General features: G+C 37.7%; 1 protein-coding gene across 1 annotated transcript in view; it reads left to right on the top strand.

The window, feature by feature from the left end:
- efl1 (elongation factor like GTPase 1) overlaps window positions 1–18,440 on the top strand; it is a 158,346-nt gene extending 139,906 nt beyond the window's left edge. Inside the window, exons 19-20 of the mRNA XM_079802056.1 lie at window positions 4,881–5,065; window positions 16,770–18,440. Of these exons, the coding sequence (XP_079658182.1) occupies window positions 4,881–5,065; window positions 16,770–16,958 (374 nt within the window). The 3' untranslated portion in view covers window positions 16,959–18,440. The remainder of the gene's footprint in view (window positions 1–4,880; window positions 5,066–16,769) is intronic.
- The last annotated feature ends 5,070 nt before the right edge of the window (window positions 18,441–23,510 follow it).

The raw sequence follows: 23,510 nt of genomic DNA, 5'->3' as shown, positions 1-23,510 counted from the left end.
TTGAACTAATCTCTGCAAGTCTCCATCTGTGATCCTTGGCCACTCAAACTCTCCTCCTCATCGTTTATTAGGACTCCAGGCAGATTCGTAACATCTTTAGTTGTTTAGAACTTCTTAATTATTGGCCTGATGTTGGAAATGGGGATTTTCAATGCTTAAAGGGGTGGTTGATCAGCTTTTTCGAAGGCTTGATTGTGTTTACGGGGTGCATATGGGTTCATGCTTTGTTTAAAATAAAAACATTATTTTTCACATATTTTACTGCTTTGTCCCTTCTCGTAAAAACGGTCTGTTGAGTTCCTGGTTCTATGAAGCCCCTCCCTCAGAAATACGCAATAGGCTCAGATTGGTTTGCTGGCCCATGGAGTTGTGATTCGCTAACCACCTAGTGCACATTGTCCGAAAACGTCACGCCCCTTACCATTGCGGGTAGCTACATGTGCTCAGGTATATTGTAAACAATTGGCGTCAATATTGCCTTATCAATTTGAGCCCAAATCAGACCAATAATATTAGTGAAGAGGGTCGATCAGAACCTGTGCAAGAACAGCTGTTACAGGACATTTCAGAATGGTATGTTTTTTTAGTTGTCTCATACTTTGTAGATGCGCTGTTATTTGTAAATGCTACTATTGTTAGCTTTTGATTTACGGTTTTAGCCTTTTTAAAGCTTTAGTACAGCAGAATACATGATTGCCTTGTAGCCTTTTTTTCATATAATCGTTCTAACAAATGATACTACAGTTCTCGAAGGGATTATTTGATTACAGACTGTGGATCTATAGCGATCGCTGCTGAATGTATAGCACCATTAGTTTTATCTCTATACAACGAGGGTAGCCAAATATCTGTCGCCAGAACGAAGAGACCATTACGAAGACTAATCATGGATTTATTACAGTGGCCATAACAAACACAGAACCGTGTTTAGGGTGCCTGTATTTACACTGATCACTTAAACGCCAACATTCGAAGTTTGCTAGTGGGATTAAAAAGAAGTTTGTAGGTGTTTGTCGGATAAATTTGAACTAACAATTAGGTAACTGGCTAGCGGAGCCACAGCATAAAATTAACGATATAAACTATTCATGGAAAACACATCAACGAAATAAAAACATACTTACAGGTTGTGGCCCATAAACAAAAGCTTCTGCTTTTAAAGTGGGAACTGCTCCATCCCGCATCCGGCATCCGGCATTGAACTCGCGCTGATTAGGGATAGGGAGGCCGAGGACCTGCAATCGGGGTGAAACTGACAGCGTTTCGACGACATGGCAACAACGCTACTAACTCTTCCTCTTGTCAACATGGCCTTTGTTGCGTGTTCCCCGGGGCGGGGTTTATGTACATTTCAGGGTTAGTGATGTCACTAATCCATGAGAAGCTCATTGTAGTCCCTACCGGCCGTTTGTTGTAGTCCTTAAAAGGCTATTTCTTTAAAAGAAATATCTCCCTTTTCTTTGAACTTTGAGTGTCGTAACTTTGCTCAACAACATTACACACTAGCTAAAGTAAAAAAAGTGAAATCATAATCAACCACCCCTTTAAGCTTTTTTCTCACAGCCACTTTCTATTTTGTGAAGCTCAACAATCTTTTGCTGCACATAAAAACTATATTCTTTGGTTTGACTCATTTGGCCTTTGTTTTTACTAATATTTATACTCCTGTGAAACAAGTCATAGCTAGACAATTTCATGTTCCTAGTCACCCTGGTGTGCTAAAAATGTATATATATATATACACTCATATACAGGACTTCTATATATAAATGACCTCCACATACTGGTAAAGTTCATCACAGCCAGGATGAATACTGAGTAGTTGTTGATGGGTCACCGTAGATGGCCATGTGTTAATGTGCTCATAGATTTCTAATTGAGCCATTTTTTCTGCTTAGTTTCACTAAATAGTCCCGCTGGACTGCAGAGGGAGCTTTGCTTTGTAAATGTTGTGAGTTATGTCTACAGTCCTTCAGTCTGTTTTAAACGCTAGGAAAATCCTGTTTTCCACTATACACCCCCTTTAACTGCTGTGTCAATAACAGTTTTATACAACATAGTAACATAGAGATGAACGTTCATGGCCCAGATGTGCAAAGGTCGCGACCTTCTATGGATGTCTGTCATCGAGTATTATTGCGAGAGCTTCATGCTCGTCTACAGCGTTAACAGGTCGATGGTCTCTGGGGCCAAACTGTTAGATACACAGGCACAGAGTTTCTTCCCCCGTCACTTCCATGTATTCTCCTGCATGTGTGTGTGTGTGTGTGTGTGTGTGTGTGTGTGTGTGTGTGTGTGTGTGTGTGTGTGTGTGTGTGTGTGTGTGTGTGTGTGTGTGTGTGTGTGTGTGTGTGTGTGTGTGTATGTGTGTGTGTGTGTGTGTGTGTGTGTGTGTGTGTGTGTGTGTGTGTGTGTGTGTGTGTGTGTGTGTGTGTGTGTGTGTGTGTGTGTGTGTGTGTGTGTGTGTGTGTGTGTGTGTGTGTGTGTGTGTGTGTGAGTGAGAAGATCAGCTGCTGTTTGTGTTAGTTAAAGGATAAGGATGTCCGCCGCAGATGAATTTTAGCAAACATCTGATTATGTGTGAGTTTCTGCCTTGTGATGATGGATTTTGTGTGCATGTGTGTTTACAGGTCATGTCTGAGTCCTTAATGTCTGTTTTTTTTTTAAATGTATTTATGAATGATTTTAGATAATATGCATTATATTTGTTTTGTTCTCTCATTGTTATCGTTAACTTAACTAAAACTATTAAGAATTGTTTCAGCTATTTAATAAAAATATTAGATAAAAAAACAAACCTAAAAAAAAACTAAAGCTATCTAAAATAATGTTAAAGGGGTGGTAAAACACATTCTTTTGAAGGCTTGATTGTGTTTGTGGGGTGCATTGTAACATGTGTTCATGCTTTGTTTAAAAAAAAATTGCATTATTTTTCATATATTTGACCTTTATTCTACACTGCTCTGTCCCTCCTTGTAAAACGGTCTGATGCTTTCCGGGTTGTATGAAGCCGGTCCCTCAAAAATACGCAATGGGCTCAGATTGGTTAGCTGGCCCAGTGTGTTCTGATTCGCTGACCGCAGTGCACGTTTATCGGAAACGCCACGCCCCTTCCCTGGAGGCTGTGCTTTGGTCAGTATTAGAAACAATGGTGTCAAAACCATACCAATCTGAGCCCGAATCAGACCCAGAACATTTTAGTGAAGATGATCGAGCAGAACCTGTTCAGTCCTCAAGAGTAAAGACTGCGGATCTATAGTGATCGCTACTGAATGGCACTGTTACTTTTGTATTTTTAGAACGATTATAGCCAAATATCTGTCGCAAGAACTATTAACCCAAAACGAACACTAAACATTGGCTTTACTAGTAAGCATGCCTGTAGATAAACAATACATAAAAGCTCTAATCAAAGAATAATTTACACTAATGCCAAGTTCGCTGTTGAGATTTTAACGTTAGTGTTTGTAACGTTAGGTGTTCGTCGGATAACGTTAAGCATGAATGAGCATTTAACAGACTGGTTTGCAGAACAGCGTTGTCATCTGTTTACTTCCTTGCTACAACCAAGCGGCAACCTCCCGCAGTTTCTCTTGAAGCCAATACGGAAGTGCCTCAAACTGCAATTCATCGACTGGCCGCTAGGGACAGGATCCAGAAGGGAGCAGAATCTCATTGAGCCCCATGTTAAAATGCTCAACTTTACAGCAGATTAAAACATGTTTACAGCCTGGTACAAATTGTGCTTTTGGTCTATACGGCTCATTTTGCCCTTCATGACAACTGTGAGGGGGGTGAATTTTTTTATAGCTCATTCGTTTACATTATATAAAGCCTTAAAGTTCTGCATAATTAAGGGCGTGGCCACTTCGAGTGACAGGTGGATAGCCATTTATCTGCTGTCTGTTAGTCATCGTGTCACTTAAGCTCCGCCCACGTCCCGCCTTTTTGCCCATTTTCTGTTATCCGGGAGTGACGCGCGATGACGCGCTGCCAAGATGGCAACGGCCAGCTTTGCGCTTCAGAACGGCTCATCAGAATCCTATGGGTGACGTCACGGACACTACGTCCATATTTTTTTACAGTCTATGGCTACAACGTACAATGTATTACAGGAAAACACATCGATGAAAAATAAATCAGACTTACAGGTTGTGGCCCGTAAACAGCTTCTGTTTGTAAATCCAGCTTTCAGGACAAGCCGTTGTGCATATCCTGTATTGAACTCGCGAAGTTTGTGGAAGTTTTCCTCCGTGAGATGTGCTGCAGGGAGCCCCGCGCGCGCCTGTTCCCCGTCTCAAACACACATGTGCATAACATGCTGTATGTTAAACGCTCTGCAACGCACCCCCGTCCCTATGAAGGCTGAACAAAGCAAGTACCCCAGACCTGCAATCCTGATGAAAATAACAGCGTTTCATCAGCATTGCGGCAACAACACTCCAGCCTAACTATACCACAACAGCGCCGCGATACAAAATGGCCTCACCCCCCATATTTAATATTCTCGGAGGAGGGGTTTATGTAAATATTGAGCCTGTTGATGTCACCAACCCTGGAGGAATGTGTGTAGTCGCCTACTGGCCGTTTGCTGTAGTTCTTAGAAATTGATTTCTTTAAAAGCAAATATCTCCCTTTGCTTTAAACTTTGAACGTTGTAACTTTACAGATGTTGTTTATGCTCAAGCAGCAACATTACACGCTAGCTAAAGTTAGAATAGTGAAATCGTGGTTTACCACCCCTTTAATTCAAAGTATATTAATAAATACTGTAATAATGTGTCTTTGTTAACTGCTGAAGGAGTAAAAGTTAAGATTAGTTCACAGTTAATCTTTGTGGTTTTGTTCATGTGATGTTTGTAAATATGATTGTTTTATAGGTCGTGTGTATGCTGTTTTGTCCAAGCGGGAAGGACGAGTCCTACAAGAGGAAATGAAGGAAGGGACGGACATGTTCATCATTAAAGCTGTACTTCCTGTTGCCGAGAGTTTCGGATTCGCTGACGAGATCAGGAAGAGGACCAGCGGCCTGGCAAGCCCTCAACTAGTCTTCAGCCACTGGGAGGTGAATGAATGAACGACTGTGTGTGAATGAATGAACAAACACATTATTGAATGGTTGCACAATGATTTCATATGTTTTGGATTCATGTAGCTTTTATGTTTGGATTGCCCTGTCCCACTAAGGGTAAACGTGTATACGTGTATAGATTTTAAAAAACGGTCAAACAATCCAATATCGGTCGACCGCTATCATTTTATGATTGAATGAATGAATGTGTGAATAATTAATAAATAAGAAAGTGTATGATTAAAGAATGAGTATCAATCAATCAATTAATGAATGATGAAAAATAATGATGATGATTAATGAATGATGAAAATAATGGCAGCAATTGAAGAATAAATAAATGAGAGTGGATGAATGGACAAATGAATGAATGAATACATTTATGTATGAATATTGACTAAATACTTAAACAAATTAGTGTAAATGAATGAACAAACAAACAAATAAGTAAAAAATAACTTCAGCATTTGAAAAATAAGTGAATAAATGGTTGAGTTGAACAAATGGTTGAGTCAGTGAGTGAGTGAGTCAGTCAGTTGGTGAGTGGGTGAATTAGTAGATAAATTAGTGCATTAATTAGTGAATTAGTGAGTGAGTGAGTGAGTGAGTGAGTGAGTCAGTCAGTTGGTGAGTGGGTGAATTAGTAGAAAAATTAGTGCATTAATTAGTGAGTGAGTGAGTGAATTTGTGAGTGAGTGAATTAGTACGTGAATTAGTGAGTGAGTGAATTAGTGAGTGAGTGAGTGAATTAGTACGTGAATTTGTGAGTGAGTGAATTAGTGAGTTAGTGAGTGAGTGAATTAGTACGTGAATTAGTGAGTGAGTGACTTGGTGAGTGAGAGAATTAGTGAGACTGAATTGGTAAATGAGTGAATTTGTGAGTGAGTGAATTTGTGAGTGAGTAAATTGGTGAGTGAATTAGTACGTGAATTTGTGAGTGAGTGAATTAGTACGTGAATTAGTGAGTGACTTGGTGAGTGAGTGAATTGGTGAGAGTGAATTGTTGAGTGAGTGAATTGGTGAGTGAGTGAGTGAATTTGTGAGTGAGTAAATTGGTGAGTGAATTAGTATGTGAATTAGTGAGTGAGTGAATTAGTGAGTGAGTGAATTGTTGAGTCAGTGAATTGGTGAGTGAGTGAATTGGTACGTGAATTAGTGAGTGAGTGACTTGGTGAGTGAGTGAATTGGTGAGTGAGTGAATTGGTACGTGACTTGGTGAGTGAGTGAATTGGTGAGAGTGAATTGTTGAGTGAGTGAATTAGTGAGTGAGTGAATTGTTGAGGGAGTGAGTGAGTGAATTGGTGAGTGAGTGAATTGGTGAGTGAATTAATGAGTAATTTGGTGAGTGAGTGAATTGGTGAGTGAGTGAATTGGTGAGTGAGTGAATTGTTGAGTGAGTGAATTGGTGAGTGAGTGAATTGTTGAGTGAGTGAGTGAGTGAATTAATGAGTGAATTAATGAGTAAATTGGTGAGTGAGTGAATTGGTGAGTGAGTGAATTGGTGAGTGAGTGAATTGTTGAGTGAGTGAATTGGTGAGTGAGTGAATTGTTGAGTGAGTGAGTGAGTGAATTAATGAGTGAATTAATGAGTAAATTGGTGAGTGAATTAATGAGTGAATTGGTGAGTGAGTGAGTGAGTGAGTGAGTGAATGAATTAATGAGTAAATTGGGTGAGTGAGTGAGTGAGTGAGTGAATTAATGAGTAAATTGGTGTGTGAGTGAATTAATGAGTGAATTGGTGAGTGAGTGAATTGGTGAGTGAATTAATGAGTAAATTGGTGAGTGAGTGAATTGTTGAGAGTGAATTGGTGAGTGAGTGAATTAATGAGTGAATTGATGAGTGAGTGAGTGAGTGAGTGAGTGAGTGAGTGAGTGAGTGAGTGAGTGAGTGAGTGAGTGAGTGAGTGAGTGAGTGAGTGAGTGAGTGAGTGAGTGAGTGAGTGAGTGAGTGAGTGAGTGAGTGAGTGAGTGAGTGAGTGAGTGAGTGAGTGAGTGAGTGAGTGAGTGAGTGAGTGAGTGAGTGAGTGAGTGAGTGAGTGAGTGAGTGAGTGAGTGAGTGAGTGAATTGCATGCAAAAGTTTGGGGTCTGTAATTTTTTTTAATGTTTATGAAAGAAGTCTCTTTTGCTCTCTAAGGCGGCATTCATTTGATCAAAAACATTAATTATTATTACATTTAAAGAATTACATGATTTATCATTGCGAAATATTGCCATTTAAAATAACTTTTCTAATAATAATTTATAAATCTTTCGAATAATTTATTTAAGCTTAATTTTCAGCATCATTACTTCAGTCGTCAGTGTCACATGATCCTTCAGAAATAATTCTAATATGCGGATTTGCTGCTCAATAAACATTTCTTATTATTATCATTGTTGACAACAGCTGCTTAATATATTTGTGGAAAAAGTGATACATTTTCCAAAAAAAATCAGGATTCTTTGGAGAATAGAAAGTTCAAAAGAACAGGGTTTTTTTTTATAGAAACTTTTGTAGCATTTAACATAAAGTATTAATTTTTTTCAAAAAGAAAAAAAAAAACCTTGCTGACCCCACTAGTGTATGAATGAGAAAAATACATGAAACAGAATGAATTTGATGTTTCTCCTTTGCTCTTTGACTAGGTATACGTGTGTGTTCAGTTATCTCACTGTCAGTCAATACTTTCCTCTGAACACACTGTTAGTTTACTGGACTGGACATACACCGCAAAGATACTGAACCCAGTGCCAGACTATACAGACATGTCTGTACAGATGCCTGATAATATGTGCTTATGCGTGGCTGGAAAACTGTAGAGGCAGGCCAGTCTATTAGATCCATTCATATTGATCTGCTGTCAGATGCTAGTATTGCTGATCAGGCAAAAGCATGTTTACCTTGAGAGTGTGGAGCAGTCAGCGAATGAGTCGCGTGTGTGTGAGTGAACCCAGAGAGCATGCTGGATTGATCAGTGCGTTACAGACATGAGGTAGAGACACGTACATGGCGTAGTACTGGAGTTACTTCTCATAACAACGATGAGGTTGAGCTGAATGTTGTGTGGTTTCATGTTAAATTGTGAGATTTCACCACGGGTTCCTCATGGCTGAAATATTACTAATACTGTCAAATGAGTTGGTTCACTGAATCAAGAGTTATTCTTAAGACTGTAAGTCTTCATTGATCTTTTAAATCAATGGAGTGGAGGCCTTCGGTTGTCTGATGGTGTATTTTTAGCAGATTGTTTCTCACGTGGGAGTTCATTGTGAGTAAGTTGAGAATTTCTGATGCAGTGTGTGTTTAGTGGGGGATTGGCGTGAAAGAGGATCAAAGGCTGTAGACGCCACGTGTGCCTTCTTTAACTCGACGGCTGGCTGGACGTGCTCTCTCCACACCAGGGCTGGGTGAGCGGGCCGAGCTCTGCGGCCATATGGCGCTACTGTCAGCCAGGATGATGGGTCGAGTTAAGCCGGACATGATACACACACACACACACACACACACAAAGGGCATATAAGATTGTCTGCTACTTCACAAAACAGTTGCGCCACTTTTTCATGCTGTCTCAATGCAAAAACCTTCGTCTCATTCACAAACCACCCACTATCCAGTGTAACCAAGTGTGCTGGTATACCACAGTATTGAATTAAATCATGATCACAGCTCTTGAAGTTTGGACTTACAATCTCTTTCACTTAACTCGCCCTTCACTAAACTGTGGCTTTTTCATTACTGATCCAGTCAATCCTACATATTATTTGACAGTTGATGAACTTAGGTTGAGATTGAGACCTAATTTTGTCAATCTTGATTTTGTAATACTGTTAATTATGTATGTCTGGAATTCTTGATTCTGATTGATCAATTGTGGCATTCTGTGGGCAGATATTTTAGTTTTTTGATTGCGAAGCTACTTAATTGGCTCAGGAAACTGATAGTTTCATATTGGATCACTTCACAACAAGCAGGTAAATGCATAGTTAAAGGCACAATATGTAAGATTTTTGGATTAAAATATCCAAAAACCACTAGAACAGTGTTATTATCCCAGATGTTTCCAAGAATGTTTAAATCCAGAGAAATAAGCGATTTTAACCATTTTAACCATCGGTGTCGCCCATCAATGACATCATACCCACTTTACCCTCGATTTCCGTGTGAATAATTAAAAATTTTTAGAAAAACGTTTTCGAAATAAGCCGGTTCCCTTACATGGTTCATTATCTGAGACTTTTGTCTACAAAAATACAAATTTTTAATAATGTAGTGTTAGTTTTTATTTTTTAAAGGTCCCATGGCATGAAATTTTCATTTTATGAGGTTTTTCAACATTAATATGAGTTCCCCTAGCCTGAATATTGTGCCCAAGTGGCTAGAAATTTTGATCGGTGTAAACCGAGTTCTGGCTGTCTTTCTCTACCTTTGAGAAAATGACAGCTCAGACGAGCTGATCTTGAATTTTCCTGTTATGACATCATAACAGGAACGGTTACCTCCCTTTTTTCCGCCCAGAGAATTTGGCACGCCCATACAAGCGCTATATTTGTCCTCGAGAGATCATGGCTTGTGAACGAGTGAATGCTGGCAGTTTCTCAGTGTTTGGATGTACAAAAGAAAACCTTTTTTCAGTTCCTTCTGATCTGTGATCAGTGATTTCTGATGTGTAGCTAATTATTCAAGTTCACACAGAACTTTATTATTCGTGCTGCGGCTTCTCTCTCTCCCGACAGAACAGTGTTTTCTATCTTGTGAGTCAGTGTTTTTGTACGTCCTCGTCGCGTCTATCTGTTCTGAAATGTGCATACAGTCGTGGGTTTCTGCTCAACATCGGCAGAGTAACATCTTTAGAGATAAACCTCACGCACGTCGAAGCTCGGGCTGCACTGACCGGTCAGCCTCCAACATCACCGACCCCCAGTACTGCATCTGGCCCACAGCGGAGGCACCAAACGCGGCGTGAGATTAAGCAGAAGGGGGGTACGTTAAGCGTGAGGGTATCTGGGCTAGCCAACTATCCCCACAATAAACTGGATTACATTCGATTACTGCTGTTGTGTCTTTTTTTGCGCTGTGTACTCAATACGCGTCACTGACGCTTTTCATATGATAGGAAAATATCTAAAAATAATGCTATAATCAACACTTACTCATAACTCGTTCATCTCAACAGCTGTAGTGGTACATTACATGTGTTACAAAGTTGGTAATAAGGAGGAAGACGGCTCGGCGTGACTGGGACTCGTGTTTATTCAGAACTCTCAGATACAAACAAAATAAACTCGCGCTGACAGCGCTCTCACGAACGAATCGTTCTTTTGAACCAGTTCACCAAATCGGACTGAATCGTTCTAAACGGTTCGCGTCTCCAGTCAGCGCTGATCCATCATTTACTAAAGTTACTAACTTTCTGACATGAGTGACAGTCCCTCCGCCTAGAAATAAACTAATAACCTGAAGTATATGCTAGTAACTACAACAGTTCACTGAACTGAGACGTGCTGAGAGAACTGATGAGAAGTGACATCTGTCTCTCTGGCACAGGCTTGTGCCTCGTAGACCTTGTTAAACCACGCCCCCTCCGCTCATTTCAAATGCAAAGATGTCAGCCAATCACAACAGTGGGTGTTTTTACTGAAGTCTCACAGCAGACGCGCCCCTTGAAACAGGGCATTCAGCCAGAGGGCAAACATCAGTATAGAAAAAATGCCTTTTATTTGTAATTTATGACATTTTATGATGTAAAAATCATACTAACAATATAAGTACACCTCAGAATACATTATAAAATAAAATAAAAAATCCATGCCATGGGACCTTTAACATCTAAAATATGTTTTGTCCCTTATCTCAAGAATCAGTGATTTATGTTATTATTGATTTATAATTTATTTTGGTAATACTAGATTATATGATAATACAATACATTTTAACTTGGTACTTGCTAAACGCTGAAGTGTGAGTGTTGAATTAACTTTCCTTTATTCTGCCAGAGACATTACAGAGAAATAAGCCATGAATAATGATCTGTATCTCTGCTAGGAGAAGAACAGTTAATAGTCTACTTTGCATGAGAATTCTTGTACTTATAGTGTTTGAGTACAGCGTGAGTATCACACACACATACACGACTCAAATTGGACACCAGTCTTGGCAATGTTTGCCTTGCTGGAGGAGGGTAATTCAATTCCATGTTTAATTCAAACCTTACCTTTCTAGATTTTGGGGCCTGCTGCATTTTCAATTCTTTTAAATGTGGCCTTTGTGTGAAGAGAAAAGACCAAGACACTGCAAAGCAAAGCACGGCAGCCCATTTTGTCCTCTTCTGTGTGTGTGTGTGTGTGTGTGTGTGTGTGTGTGTGTGTGTGTGTGTGTGTGTGTGTGTGTGTGTGTGTGTGTGTGTGTGTGTGTGTGTGTGTGTGTGTGTGTGTGTGTGTGTGTGTGCGCGCGCGTGTGTGTGTGCGCGCGCGTGTGTGTGTGCGTGTGTGTGTGTGTGTGTGTGTGATCCTGGTAAACCCTACGTTATGGGGACAAAATGTCCCCACAAGGATGGTAATGCTTTTGGTCCCACATGAGAAAAACAGCTTATAAATCATACTAAATTATGTTTCTTTGAAAATGTAAAAACTGCAGAAAGTTTTTTGTGAGGGGTGTTTTTAGGGTTAGGGGATGAGGTGAGGTTAGGGTATAGAATATACGGTTTGTAGAGTATAAAAATTATGTCTATGGAAAGTCCCCATAAAACAGAAAAACTGTGTGTGTGTGTGTGTGTGTGTGTGTGTGTGTCTGCGCGCTACAGTTAAACTGCTGCTGTTTTCCTTTCTGTGGACCTTTTATGGGTCTTGAGATGCTTGTTTTGACTGCAGGACTTCTACAAATCTGTGTTGTTTTGAGAGGCATAAAGAGTTTATAGCAATAGTTCACCCAGAAATGTAAAATCTGTCATCATTTACTCACCCTCATGCTGTTTTACGTCCCATATGACTTGTTTTCTTCTGTGAAACACAAAAGATGATCTTCAGCAGAATGGTCACTGCTTTTTTCCAATTGACAAAAAGCACAGGGGTCAAGTTATTAAAAATTGAAGAATAATATTTCTATTTATGTACACTACTGTTCAAAAGTTTGGGGTAAGATTTTTAAATAATACTTTTATTCAACAAATATTCAATTAATCAAACATGACATATTAAATCTAGTTCAAATAAATGCTGTTAACTTAATGCTTTTAACTTTCTATTAATTTACATTTCCATGTAAATATTAAGCAGCACAACTGTTTCCTACATTGATAATAATAAGATTTTTTCTTGAGCAGCAAATCATCATATTAGAATGTTTTCTGAAGGATCATGTGACACTGTAGACTGGAGTAATGCTGCTGGAAATTCAGCTTTGCATCACAAGAATTTTAAAATACATTCAAATAGAAAAAGTTATTTTAAATTGTAATAATATTTCACAATTTTACTCTTCTTTTTTTTCCCAATAAAAATATTACCAACCCCGAAGGATTGAGCAGTGTTGTATTTCTATCCATATTTATATATTTCTAAATATCATCTGAAGTAATACAATAGCTTTATGTGAGGAACAGACTGAAATTCAGTGTTCACTGAAAAAAAATTGCAAATGTGTTCAAATATGATGCATCATATACAGTCAGATTCGTCAATACATGCCAGTTTTGACATTTATCACACCAGATGTTATTGGTTTTCTTGACCCATCATCGTTGATGTCAAACCTGGCTTGACTGGCATCTTGACACGCCATAATTAAATTCATACAGAGACAAAGATTTTCAGTGAAAGATATATATATATATATAGAGAGAGAGAGCGAGCTTGACAGCACTAGTCCCCATTCACTTTTATTGTATTGAAAATAACCTCCTATATATTGTTCTAAACGTCTCATTTTGTGCTCCTCGGAACATCAAACATGTTGAAAATGACACAAGAGTGAGTAAATAATGATTGTCAGCTGAATTCACCGTATAAGTAGTATTTTGTTACCCATTAATGTGAATGTTATTTGTACTGTGGAAACATTGCTTTCGAGACGCTTATTGATATGTGGTTTTGCGGTTGCACATGTGTCCACCTGCTAAAGGCATTAAATGGATCCGTTTCATGGTGACTGATACGTCAGGAAATGAAGTAGGGTGAGTAGGAATTATAACTGACAGGAGTCTTATAAAGTTGGTCCGGATAGCATTTCCTCATCGTTTTTGTTGTCGATCTCTCACCTGTCTTTGTCTCTCTCTTTCTCCGAGAGCCGCCAAACGCAGGACGCTGCACCATTAGTGTGAAAACTCACCCGCTTGCTGCCATATCTCAGAGAACCTACACACTACATCTGACAGTCTGCATGCATGCATGCGTCTGTATGCTTGTATGTGTGGGCAGATGTCAAGCTTTGACAGCGGCACTTCCATTCAGAGAGTGTGTGTGTGTGTGTGTGTGTGTGTGTGTGTGTGTGTGTGTGTGTGTGTGTGTTTGTTCCCTACTGTGCCGAGAGCCCATTAGACACCATTAGACACATATGCCAGGGCCTCGAATCCGCCCTCGATCTGTCTGCCAAGCGTCTGCCCGCCCCTGCCATGAGACGCACGCACACACACACACACATGCACTAATCAACACCGGCCATGAGCAAGACGCATGCAGGTCAACATAATCTAATTGTGTAAGATGGACAAAGAAACAGACTAATGAGTTACACTGGGCCGTTGTGCGATTCTGACACACAGTTAGTGTCATTCAGTGTTAGCGCTGCTATCAAACACACACTCCACCCTGACGTGGGCAGTGGCGGACGGTCACTCATTAAAACCTTCCATCTCACTACATTTCCATTCACCAGATTTGTCGTTTATAATGTAACTATTATGAGATTCTTTCACAATCATGACAGTAAAAAATCAGTAAAAAAAAAACTGTATAGATTATTTGATCTAGCGAGAGTATACATCTAAATGTATACTTTTATTCCGCAAGGACGCATTAAATTGATCAAAAGTGACAAGTAAAGACATTTATAATGTTACACAATATTTATTTTTCAAATAAATGCTATTCTTTTGAACATTCTATTCAACGAAGAATCTTGACGAGAAATGATCACGGTTTACACAAAAATATGGCCAATATTTGTCTATTTAAACTTTAAATAAATGAATGTAAACATTACTGTTCAAATTATTTCAGAAAAATGTATTTTGCTCTCCAAGGCTCCATTTATTTGATCAGAATTACAGTAATATACAGTAATGTTGTGAAATATTGTTACAATTCAAAATAACTGTTTTCTATTTCAATGCATTTAAAAATGTGATTTATTCCTGTGATGCAAAGCTGAATTTTCAGCATCATTACTCAGTCACATGATCCTTCAGAAACCATTCTAATATGCTGATTTATTACTCAAGAAACATGTATTATCAATGTTGAAATCAGCGGAATTTATTTGTGGAAACCATGATACATTTCAGGATTCTTCACAGTTCAAAAGAACAGAATTGATCTGAAATAGAAATCTATTGTAAATGTCTTTTCTGTCACTTTTGACCAATTTAATGCACCCTTGTGAAATTAAAGTATTAATTTCTTTGTAAAAATCGTATTAACCCTGCTTGTTTAACCCTAAAAGTGTTTGTAACGTAGTAATATCAAATCTAAAAACTATTCAAGCCAATATTTGTGTGTTGTGTACATCTATTAGAATACTGTATTTTTTAGCTTAGCAACATGCTAACTCTATTTGAAGCCACAGTAATTTGGGTCTCTTTGTGAGTTGCAGCTTGTGTAGAACGTTCCAGATCAGTCATTTATGAGTTTTGATAACGCTGTCTTAGTAAGGCAGAGCTTGTGTGTGTGTTTGTGTCTGCATGGAAGACACATGAAAAGTTCCTTGTCACTTGTTTGGGTTGTGCTTGAAGGAGAGCACACACAAGACAAAAGCTCTTTGGTGGAGAAAAAAAAAGGAGGGATAGTAACCCAAGCTGTCAGGTCAGCAGAGAGAGAGAGAGAGAGAGAGAGAAATGAGAATAAGAAAGCAGATATCGAATCAGAGATCAGCACTCAGGAAGCTCTTTGCTGGTGCTCTGCTGCTGTTGAAATGCTAATTGTAACCTTGTTGTCTTCCACAAACGCACTGATCCGTCAGTGATGTTCGGCCGCAGATGCTCTTGAAACGCTGGACTGGCTCGGTTTGCGGGCAGCAGTCGATAACTGTGTAAATCCGTCCGTTGTTGCCATCTGTCCCGAGGTAACGGAGCCCACGCCGTGGGGCCTCTCTGGGACCAGGTGCAGGGGCCCCGCTGGACTCTTACAGTAATTGTACCACTCGCGCTATTGTCTGAGCATGAGGTCATATTGTGTGGAAGTGTGTGTGTGTGTGTGTGTTGCTGCAGGGATTGCGTCATCCGCCGAGCACCTGCTCCCATTGCTGTGTGTGTGTACGCTGGTACATGCTCTCGCTGCGCCTCATATAATGACCATTATGTGTATCTCTTCACAACGGACAATTGCGTAGTCTACTTCTGCCCTCGAACAACTCAACTTCTTTTTAAATAATGAAAGTGAGGCAGACAAAGAGATAGAAATATTGTGTTGCCAAATTCTAATTATCTGAACTCTTGTCTGGCTGATTTACAAATTAACAGTATAGATGTGCATTACTTGTGAGGACAATTCTGATCTTAGATCTTCTAAATTCTGTAACACTTTACATGGAGTGTACATTACATATGACATTAGGGGTGGCTGGTATGACCCAAATAATAGTAGATTTATAGTAACATTATCACAACATACTTCATTTTGCTGGAAAGTAAATGGAAAAAAGTTTGTTTGTTTAGTTATTTAAATAGTAATGTGGTTATGCTTAGGCTTTTGGATAATCCAGAAAATTAAATGTTTAGCTTTATTTATTTATTATAGATGTATTTTTTTTTATTTATTTTTTTTTATTTATAATAATGCTAATGTATATCTTGGATAACCCAGTGAATTAAATACAAATACACATCTATTTATTTAATTAATTTTTTATAAATTAAATTATTATTTGAAGAAATATACATTTAAGTTTATTTATTTATTTAATTTAGAATAATGTTAATGCATATCTTGGATAATCCAGTTAATATATATTCAAATTAAAAGTGTATTTATTTATTTGTTTATTTATGTGTTGCGTGCCAATGTCTATTTTGGATAACAAGTAAATTACTTGCTATTTTGAATACATTTAAAATAATACATTTTGTATTTATTCATTTAATATAGAATTAATGTTAATTAAAAAAAATGAATATATCATTATTTTATATTTTAGATAATCCAGTAAATTAAGTACATTTAATACAGTATTAATATTTTTTTGTAAATTAAATGTTAAAAAAAAAAAATTTTTCATTCATTAAATATTAAATACACTCATTTCTTCACACAGCCCATTTCTTTTTGAAGTTCATTGAAAACACTGCCTGTTAATCATTGATTGACTGGGCTGTCAGTCAGCACTACTGGAATGCTGTATTGACCAATCAGCATCCAGGATAACTAGAACAATGTTTAAATCAGTTTTTAAAAAATAAATAAAAATATTAGTAATTTGTTGTTCATGAGTTGCATTAAAGTGTTGCATGCAAATCTCAAACCACAGCACAGACATCATTAACATTGCGTGTGTGTGTTTGTGTGTTTTAGGTTATCCCTAGTGATCCATTCTGGGTGCCCACTACTGAGGAGGAGTATTTACACTTTGGAGAAAAAGCTGACTCAACCAGTCAGGCTCTGAAATACATGAACGCCGTACGAAGACGCAAAGGCCTCTATGTGGACGAGAAGATCGTCGAACACGGGGAAAAACAACGAACTCTCAGCAAGAACAAATAAAGCCAACGATCCAAATTTGTGAAACAGGAGCAGAATGATTTTGTGAGAACATTTTTACGTAAATTGAATTAAATTCAGTGCAACAATATGATAATGGTTTTGCACAGTTGTATTATTTATTTCATTGTTCTGCTCTTGTTTTGTTAAAGAGGTTCATTGGCATACTTAATGTCACGCAACCACTCTTTCGTTTGACTTTATAGTATCGGCCTCTACTGACCAACCGATTGGCTGAAACTGACCAGATAGTGATTCAGTCATTACCTCCCATCAATTTCCATGGTTTTATTCCTAATGGATCTCTTGATTTCACATTACAAATTGCTTGAAAAACCAATGTTTGAGAATGTTAATGGATTCAGTGACTGTACCTCATTAGCTAATATCAGTTCAATCTGGTGAGATACTTCAACTACGACTGAACATAAAGTCCTTATTCTACAGAATGTTCATTTGCGCTATAATCTATTGTAAAAATGGGCTGTGCTATTAAGCAATTAAGCAATTGCAGTGCACTCTGGAACCTAATGTTGTAAATATTATACAGCAATTGAAGTCAATTACACGGTTTTTTTTGGACCAGACTGAAGGAATAGATTGTCTGATTTGTGCTGTTGCGAGACTGTTGGTGCACACAGATCTTTGCAAATTGCCGTGAGTCACTTGATTTTTTCTTCTTTTTTTCCCCTTCACATGTTCCTAAACAACCATTCCTTCCTCCGTTATTTAAGACAGGATTAAACCCTGCAATTAAAGGGACATGCTTTCAAATCATAGCGTATCTCCTTGCGTGTTTGGGATCTTGTGCTGGGGTCTGGCGGGGCCCTGTGTTGCATAATTTAAGAGTCCTCTTGAAATACAATTAGTTTCAATTAGTTTGAAGGGAAACGGTCTTGAAATGAATTCCTCCATCGCTCCCTTTTGGTTTACACACGTTTAAATCCTTGATTTAATTTGTGTGAAACACAGCTTTAATGGGATTGGGAGAAGGATTTGAATTCTTTTATAAGAAGCTCCCAGAATACTGCATCCTGCTGAATACTACACATGTTAGAGTGCTATCATGTCAAATCACTACCAAGATTTAGGAAATAAACTTGACTGAACACACTGTTGTCTTTGATGTGCAGAATGTGTTTAACATGATCTGTTTGTGCCAATGTGTTATAATCATGTCTTCATTTTCTGAATACAATCACTTTTTTTATTTAAAATTACTATTAATTAGGGCTGGGTATTGACACAAATTTCACGATTCGATTTCGATTCAATGTCGATTATTTTGTATCAATATCAGGTACAATACATGGCAAATTTTCTCAAGGAAAACAAAACTCTGAACTAATATTGTAAACTATGGCAGTCAGTTGGTACTACATACAATATTGAAGGTAAAAATTTACTGATTTGTATACAAACACTTAAATTACACTCAATGGTGTTTATTTTTATAATAATAAAAAACGTTACAATTACATAATCATATTTCTACTCCAATTCGTTTTTTAAAACATTTAAATGGTGCTGTTATAAACACATGCCAGATTTATTCATATATACATGCATTAAATATTGAAGAACATTAAAAATGATAATGAATAGCCTATATGGTGCATATAATTAGCAAAATGCTAGAGTTAATTTTTCTAGCTGAATAATGAGTTTATGGACGCTGGATATGTTTTTTCTGAGGTAATGTGACGTTACATGACATTGTTTACAAGCTGTTTTACTCGCGTCTTTCTGCGGTTGAAACACTGATTGAGCAATTCGTGACATGATACAGATTTCGGTAAGTTGTACTTTTGAAACTTGAGACTTTGTTTCATATCAAAAGTAACAAAGCACAAAGATTATTGCGATTTATTGGATGGGAGTTGCACTACAATGCTCGTTCATTCATCAACTAAAAACTGATGACTATGGACGACTAATCGATTATTGGGATTTAAGAATCGATATTGTTTTGTAAAAATGAGAATCGGTTAAAATCGAGAAATCTATATTTTTTTAATCTGTTAGAGAATTTTTTATTATTAATAATAACATGTTTTTGGGCAATTGATAAAAACTACTATTATTATTACCATTTTATTTTAGGGTAATGACAACGTGATATTGGCATTTAATTGATTGACAGCCCTAATTAATAATAGTAATAATAATAACCATTATTATTATTATTACCATGTTATTTTAGGTTAATTAATGAAAACTCCAACTTAATATTGACATTTGATTGATTATCCGCCCTAATTAAAATGTATAATACTAATGACTACTATTATTAATAATAACTATTATTATTATTATTGGTATTATTATTGTTATTTTAGGTCATTAAATCAAATAAAAATAAATAAATAAACTTAATTGACAGCCTTAATCAAAATAAATAAAATGTCATAAGTTTCATTATTCTTTATTTTATTTTTCAAGTCCCATGAAGATCTAAGATACCCTTGCCTTTGATTTGTGTTTCCTTTTAACTAATTACAAAAGTTAAAGCATAAAAAAAACACACTGAACAACAGCAATAAACATATTAAAATGATGGCGCAATCAATCATTTTTAGACATTTTTGTTACTTTGTACTTTTAAGATTTCAAATTTGGTACAGATGATATATAGTGTTTTACCATTAAATATATTAACATACTGACGATATACACGATCATAATGAAAGATTTTTTTTAATATGCCCATCGGTTGTGACATCACAGTAGGTCTCTCCACGCCAGCTGATCTGAAGCTTGTTTTGCTGTTTTTCTCACAGTGCACACTGCTGATATTCCAGTAGCGAGGACTGATCCTAGATCAGATGGTGGTCTTGCGTTGAGAGCAGGGGTCAGTTCTACAGAGGAGCCGGTGGGTAATGACCTCCATGTTGCATTAAGCTAATGGGACTAATTTAGTGGAACGAATGGCTTTAGTCAGCAGAACAGACAAAGCCTTCAGATGCGGCAGATACAACTCTTAACCAAAGCAAATGGCGAGTTCCACTCATGGCTTCACAGCTATTAGACACGAGAGCTTATTTACAGGTTCAGACTTGTCACACTGGCCATGTGGGGGGAATTACAGAGATGAGACGTACGGTAGCACTACGCCAGCATCGCCTGTAGAGGAATTTTCTAGCATTTATTCAAGGTTGTTTTGCAGGTCTGACTCTTTCAGCAGCCTTGTTTAATGAAGTAAAACTTATGTATATATTCTCCATTTTGTGAATTTGACTTTTAATGGGTTTGAGGACAGTCTTCATAAAAATTGTAAAGTGATATTTGCTTCTGCAGAAGCCAAAAGTGTGTTTTTTTTTTTTTTATGTGTTTTGATTCTTGATGAAAAATGACACTACAGATAATTCTAAAGAGAGAATCACCAATCAGTTGCTGTTACCATGGAAACAGAATTAGTAGTAAAAGATCTCACCAGTGACCACCCACTTAAGCATTGCAAATGATGTAATCAAGTCAGACAGAAAGAAGTATCTTAGGCTTGCATTTGTGTGATCAAAAAACAGTAAAATTGTGAAATATTACAATTTAAAATGACTTTTCTATTTGAATCTATTTTAAAATTTAATTTATTCCTGTGATGTCAACGCTGAATTTTCAGCACCATTACATCAGTGTCACATGACCCTTCAGAAATCATTCTAATGATGATTTGATGATTCCTCAATAAACCCCTCTCCGACGTGATGAGTCCGATCTTTCTAATATTTCGATCTAATATGACCTCTGACCTGTAAAGTTGCCAGAATAATAATCATAAGCTGTTTGTTAATTGGCCAGAGGAGAACTGGCACCCTGACTAAGCCTGGTTTCTCCCAAGGTTTATTTTTCTCCATTATGCCCCTGATGGAGTTTTGGTTCCTTGCCACTGTCGCCTTTGGCTTGGCTTTCTCAGTTGGGGACGCTAAATTTTCAACTAATATCCAAATAAATTTAATTACTAAACTAAATTAACTATATCAACTAAATTACTGATCTGCCCACATTGTCAATGTATGATAGTTGAAATGAGCTGATGACTTCACCATTTTCTCCAGAGCGTCTGTACAGCCGAATCAAATTCTGTTGCATTATTTTCCTGTTTAACACCGTGAAGCTGCTTTGAAACAATCTGCATTGTAAAAAGCGCTATATAAATAAAGTTGACTTGACTTGACGCCGGAAAAACATTTATTATTATCAATTTAGAAAATAGTTGTGTTGCTTAATGTTTTAGTGGACACTGTGATATTTTCAAAAGTTCAAAAGAACAGCATTTATTTGAAATATAAATCGTGTGTAACATTATAAATGTTTTTACTGTCACTGTTGATCAATGTAATGCATCTATGCTGATTAAAAGAGAACAAAAAACATACTCTCTCCAAACTTTTGAACAGTATATCTAAGCATTTTACAATACACTTTAAATTTTGTTTTCATACTTACAATAAAGACTTGTATAAGTCTAATATACCATTGTTTTTGCTTCATGGGATAAATAGATCATTGCATTTGTCTTTTTTCTCTCATTTATAAATACCTTTTTGCTTTGAATCAGAATTTTCATTGTTATTCATCCTGGTTGGTTTAAACTCTATTGAATCATTTTTAAACACCTATGGAAAAAATAAATAGTAAAAATACTTCTGGAACCAGTTCTTGTGCTCTATATTCATTATGGTGATACAATCATGTGGTTTCTTTGTATTATCCTTTGAAATCTAGAAAATGTTCGTATCAGTATTTTAATAAGGTCAAAAGTTGTATGTTGTAGTGACGTCTTCATGTGTTAGCTAGTAAATAACACAAAACGAAATGACAGTGTAATATAGCTCATTAGCTTAAGTGTGGACTGTTTCCAAGCAACACAATGATCAAAGTTCACTCTTGTAGCAACTTGAATATTAATGTTGAATTCAGTTGACGTGCGGTCACAGGTGTGAGCAGCTGGCTATAGCATAAACGTGGCGCATCCAGTCCGATTTTAGAGTTGAAAGTATTCATTTTATAATATGATATATCAAAGCGGTTTTATCTCCAACTGAGGAGCAGCTGTTTGCTGAAAATCATATTTTATAATGGTTGATAAGCTTATGAAGCCCTGGTTCTTCAGACCTTCAGTGGAATGAAGCTGCTGCTGATATCAGTGTGACTCAGTTTCCATTGTTGTGTAAAAGTACCAAAGTAATTCTGGGTGGTATGACGACATTTCATACTGTTTTGTAATGTTACTTTTACTGTTTTGAGGTTTTTTATTTTGAATTTAGGGTGTTATATAATCTCATATGTTAGTATATTTCAATAAACTGGGGCCTGTTGCATTAACACAGTCATTGGGCCCTATTTTAACGATCTGAAACGCAAGTGTCAAAGCGCGAAGCGCAAGTAACTTTGTGGGCGGGTCTCGGCACTGTTGCTATTTTCCCGGCGGGATAAATGGCTCTTGCGCCCGGCGCAAATCTAAAATGGGTTGGTCTGAAGTAGCTTCATTATTCATAGGTGTGGTTTGGGCGTAACGTGAATAAACCAATCAGAGCGTCATCCAACATTCCCTTTAAAAGCAGGTGCGCAAGTTCCATTATGTATTGCTATTATTATGGCGTATTTACCAGGCGCACGCCAGGAGCGGTTCACAGCCGAGGAGACTGATGTTCTTGTAAGAGCAGTGAAAGACAGAGAAGTTGTGTTGTATGGGGATGGGAGAAACCCACCCAAAATAACGTCGGTTAAACAGGCGTGGGAGGAAATAGCCACAATTGTTTCATCAGCTGGCATCCCCAGGACGTCGCACCATTGCCGCAAGTGCTACAATGACATCAGAAGACGGGGAAAGTCCAAGCTTGCCAGCATCAATCGGGCACGCCGTGTAACGGGAGGTGGATCTGCCTCTACTCAGGACCTGACGCCAGCAGAGGACATCGCTGCGTCCACCCTCACCGATTTTTTTTCCTGGTTCTTGACGGACAAACCAATTTGTTAGATGTCCTTATATACATATATGTCTTGCCAGAAGTTGCCACTATTGGGCAAACAGGTCTGATCCTTAATTATTAGACAACAATTAGCCTGAATAATTTGTAAGCTAGATTTATGCCTATTTTTTCACATCTTCGTGGCACACCACAATGATTTCCGTCATCTCATGTGTTAATATTTTTTAGTGTAACAATTTATGATTTGCAAAAATAACTGTTGCATCTGTGTAGATTACATGAGCAAAGTGTATGCGCGTTGTGCACGCTATACATTATGGTCAAGCATGCGCCCTTAAAATAGCATAAGGAACAACGCGCAACGCGCCACTGACTTTAGACTAGGTTTTTTCTGGTCAGTGGCGCAATTGTTTAATGGAACAGCAAAATAGCACCAGGGATTGTTTGCGCCGGAACACGCCTCCTTTTTTGCGCTGAACCGCCCAGGGAGCGCAAGTTCATTCACTAGTTTAGCGACGTGCTTCTGTGGAGGGAAAAGCGCGCTTTGCGCGGGTGCAAAATAGGAATGACACATGCGTCGGTGTACAAAGTCAATTGCGCTGGGTGCAAGATAGGGCCCCTT

The sequence above is a fragment of the Gobio gobio genome (assembly GCF_949357685.1).
Source record: "Gobio gobio genome assembly, chromosome: 2".
In the NCBI taxonomy this organism is placed as follows: domain Eukaryota; kingdom Metazoa; phylum Chordata; class Actinopteri; order Cypriniformes; family Gobionidae; genus Gobio; species Gobio gobio.
The sequence above is the reverse complement of the archived record's forward strand: the minus strand, read 5'-3'. Positions and strand labels throughout refer to the sequence as shown.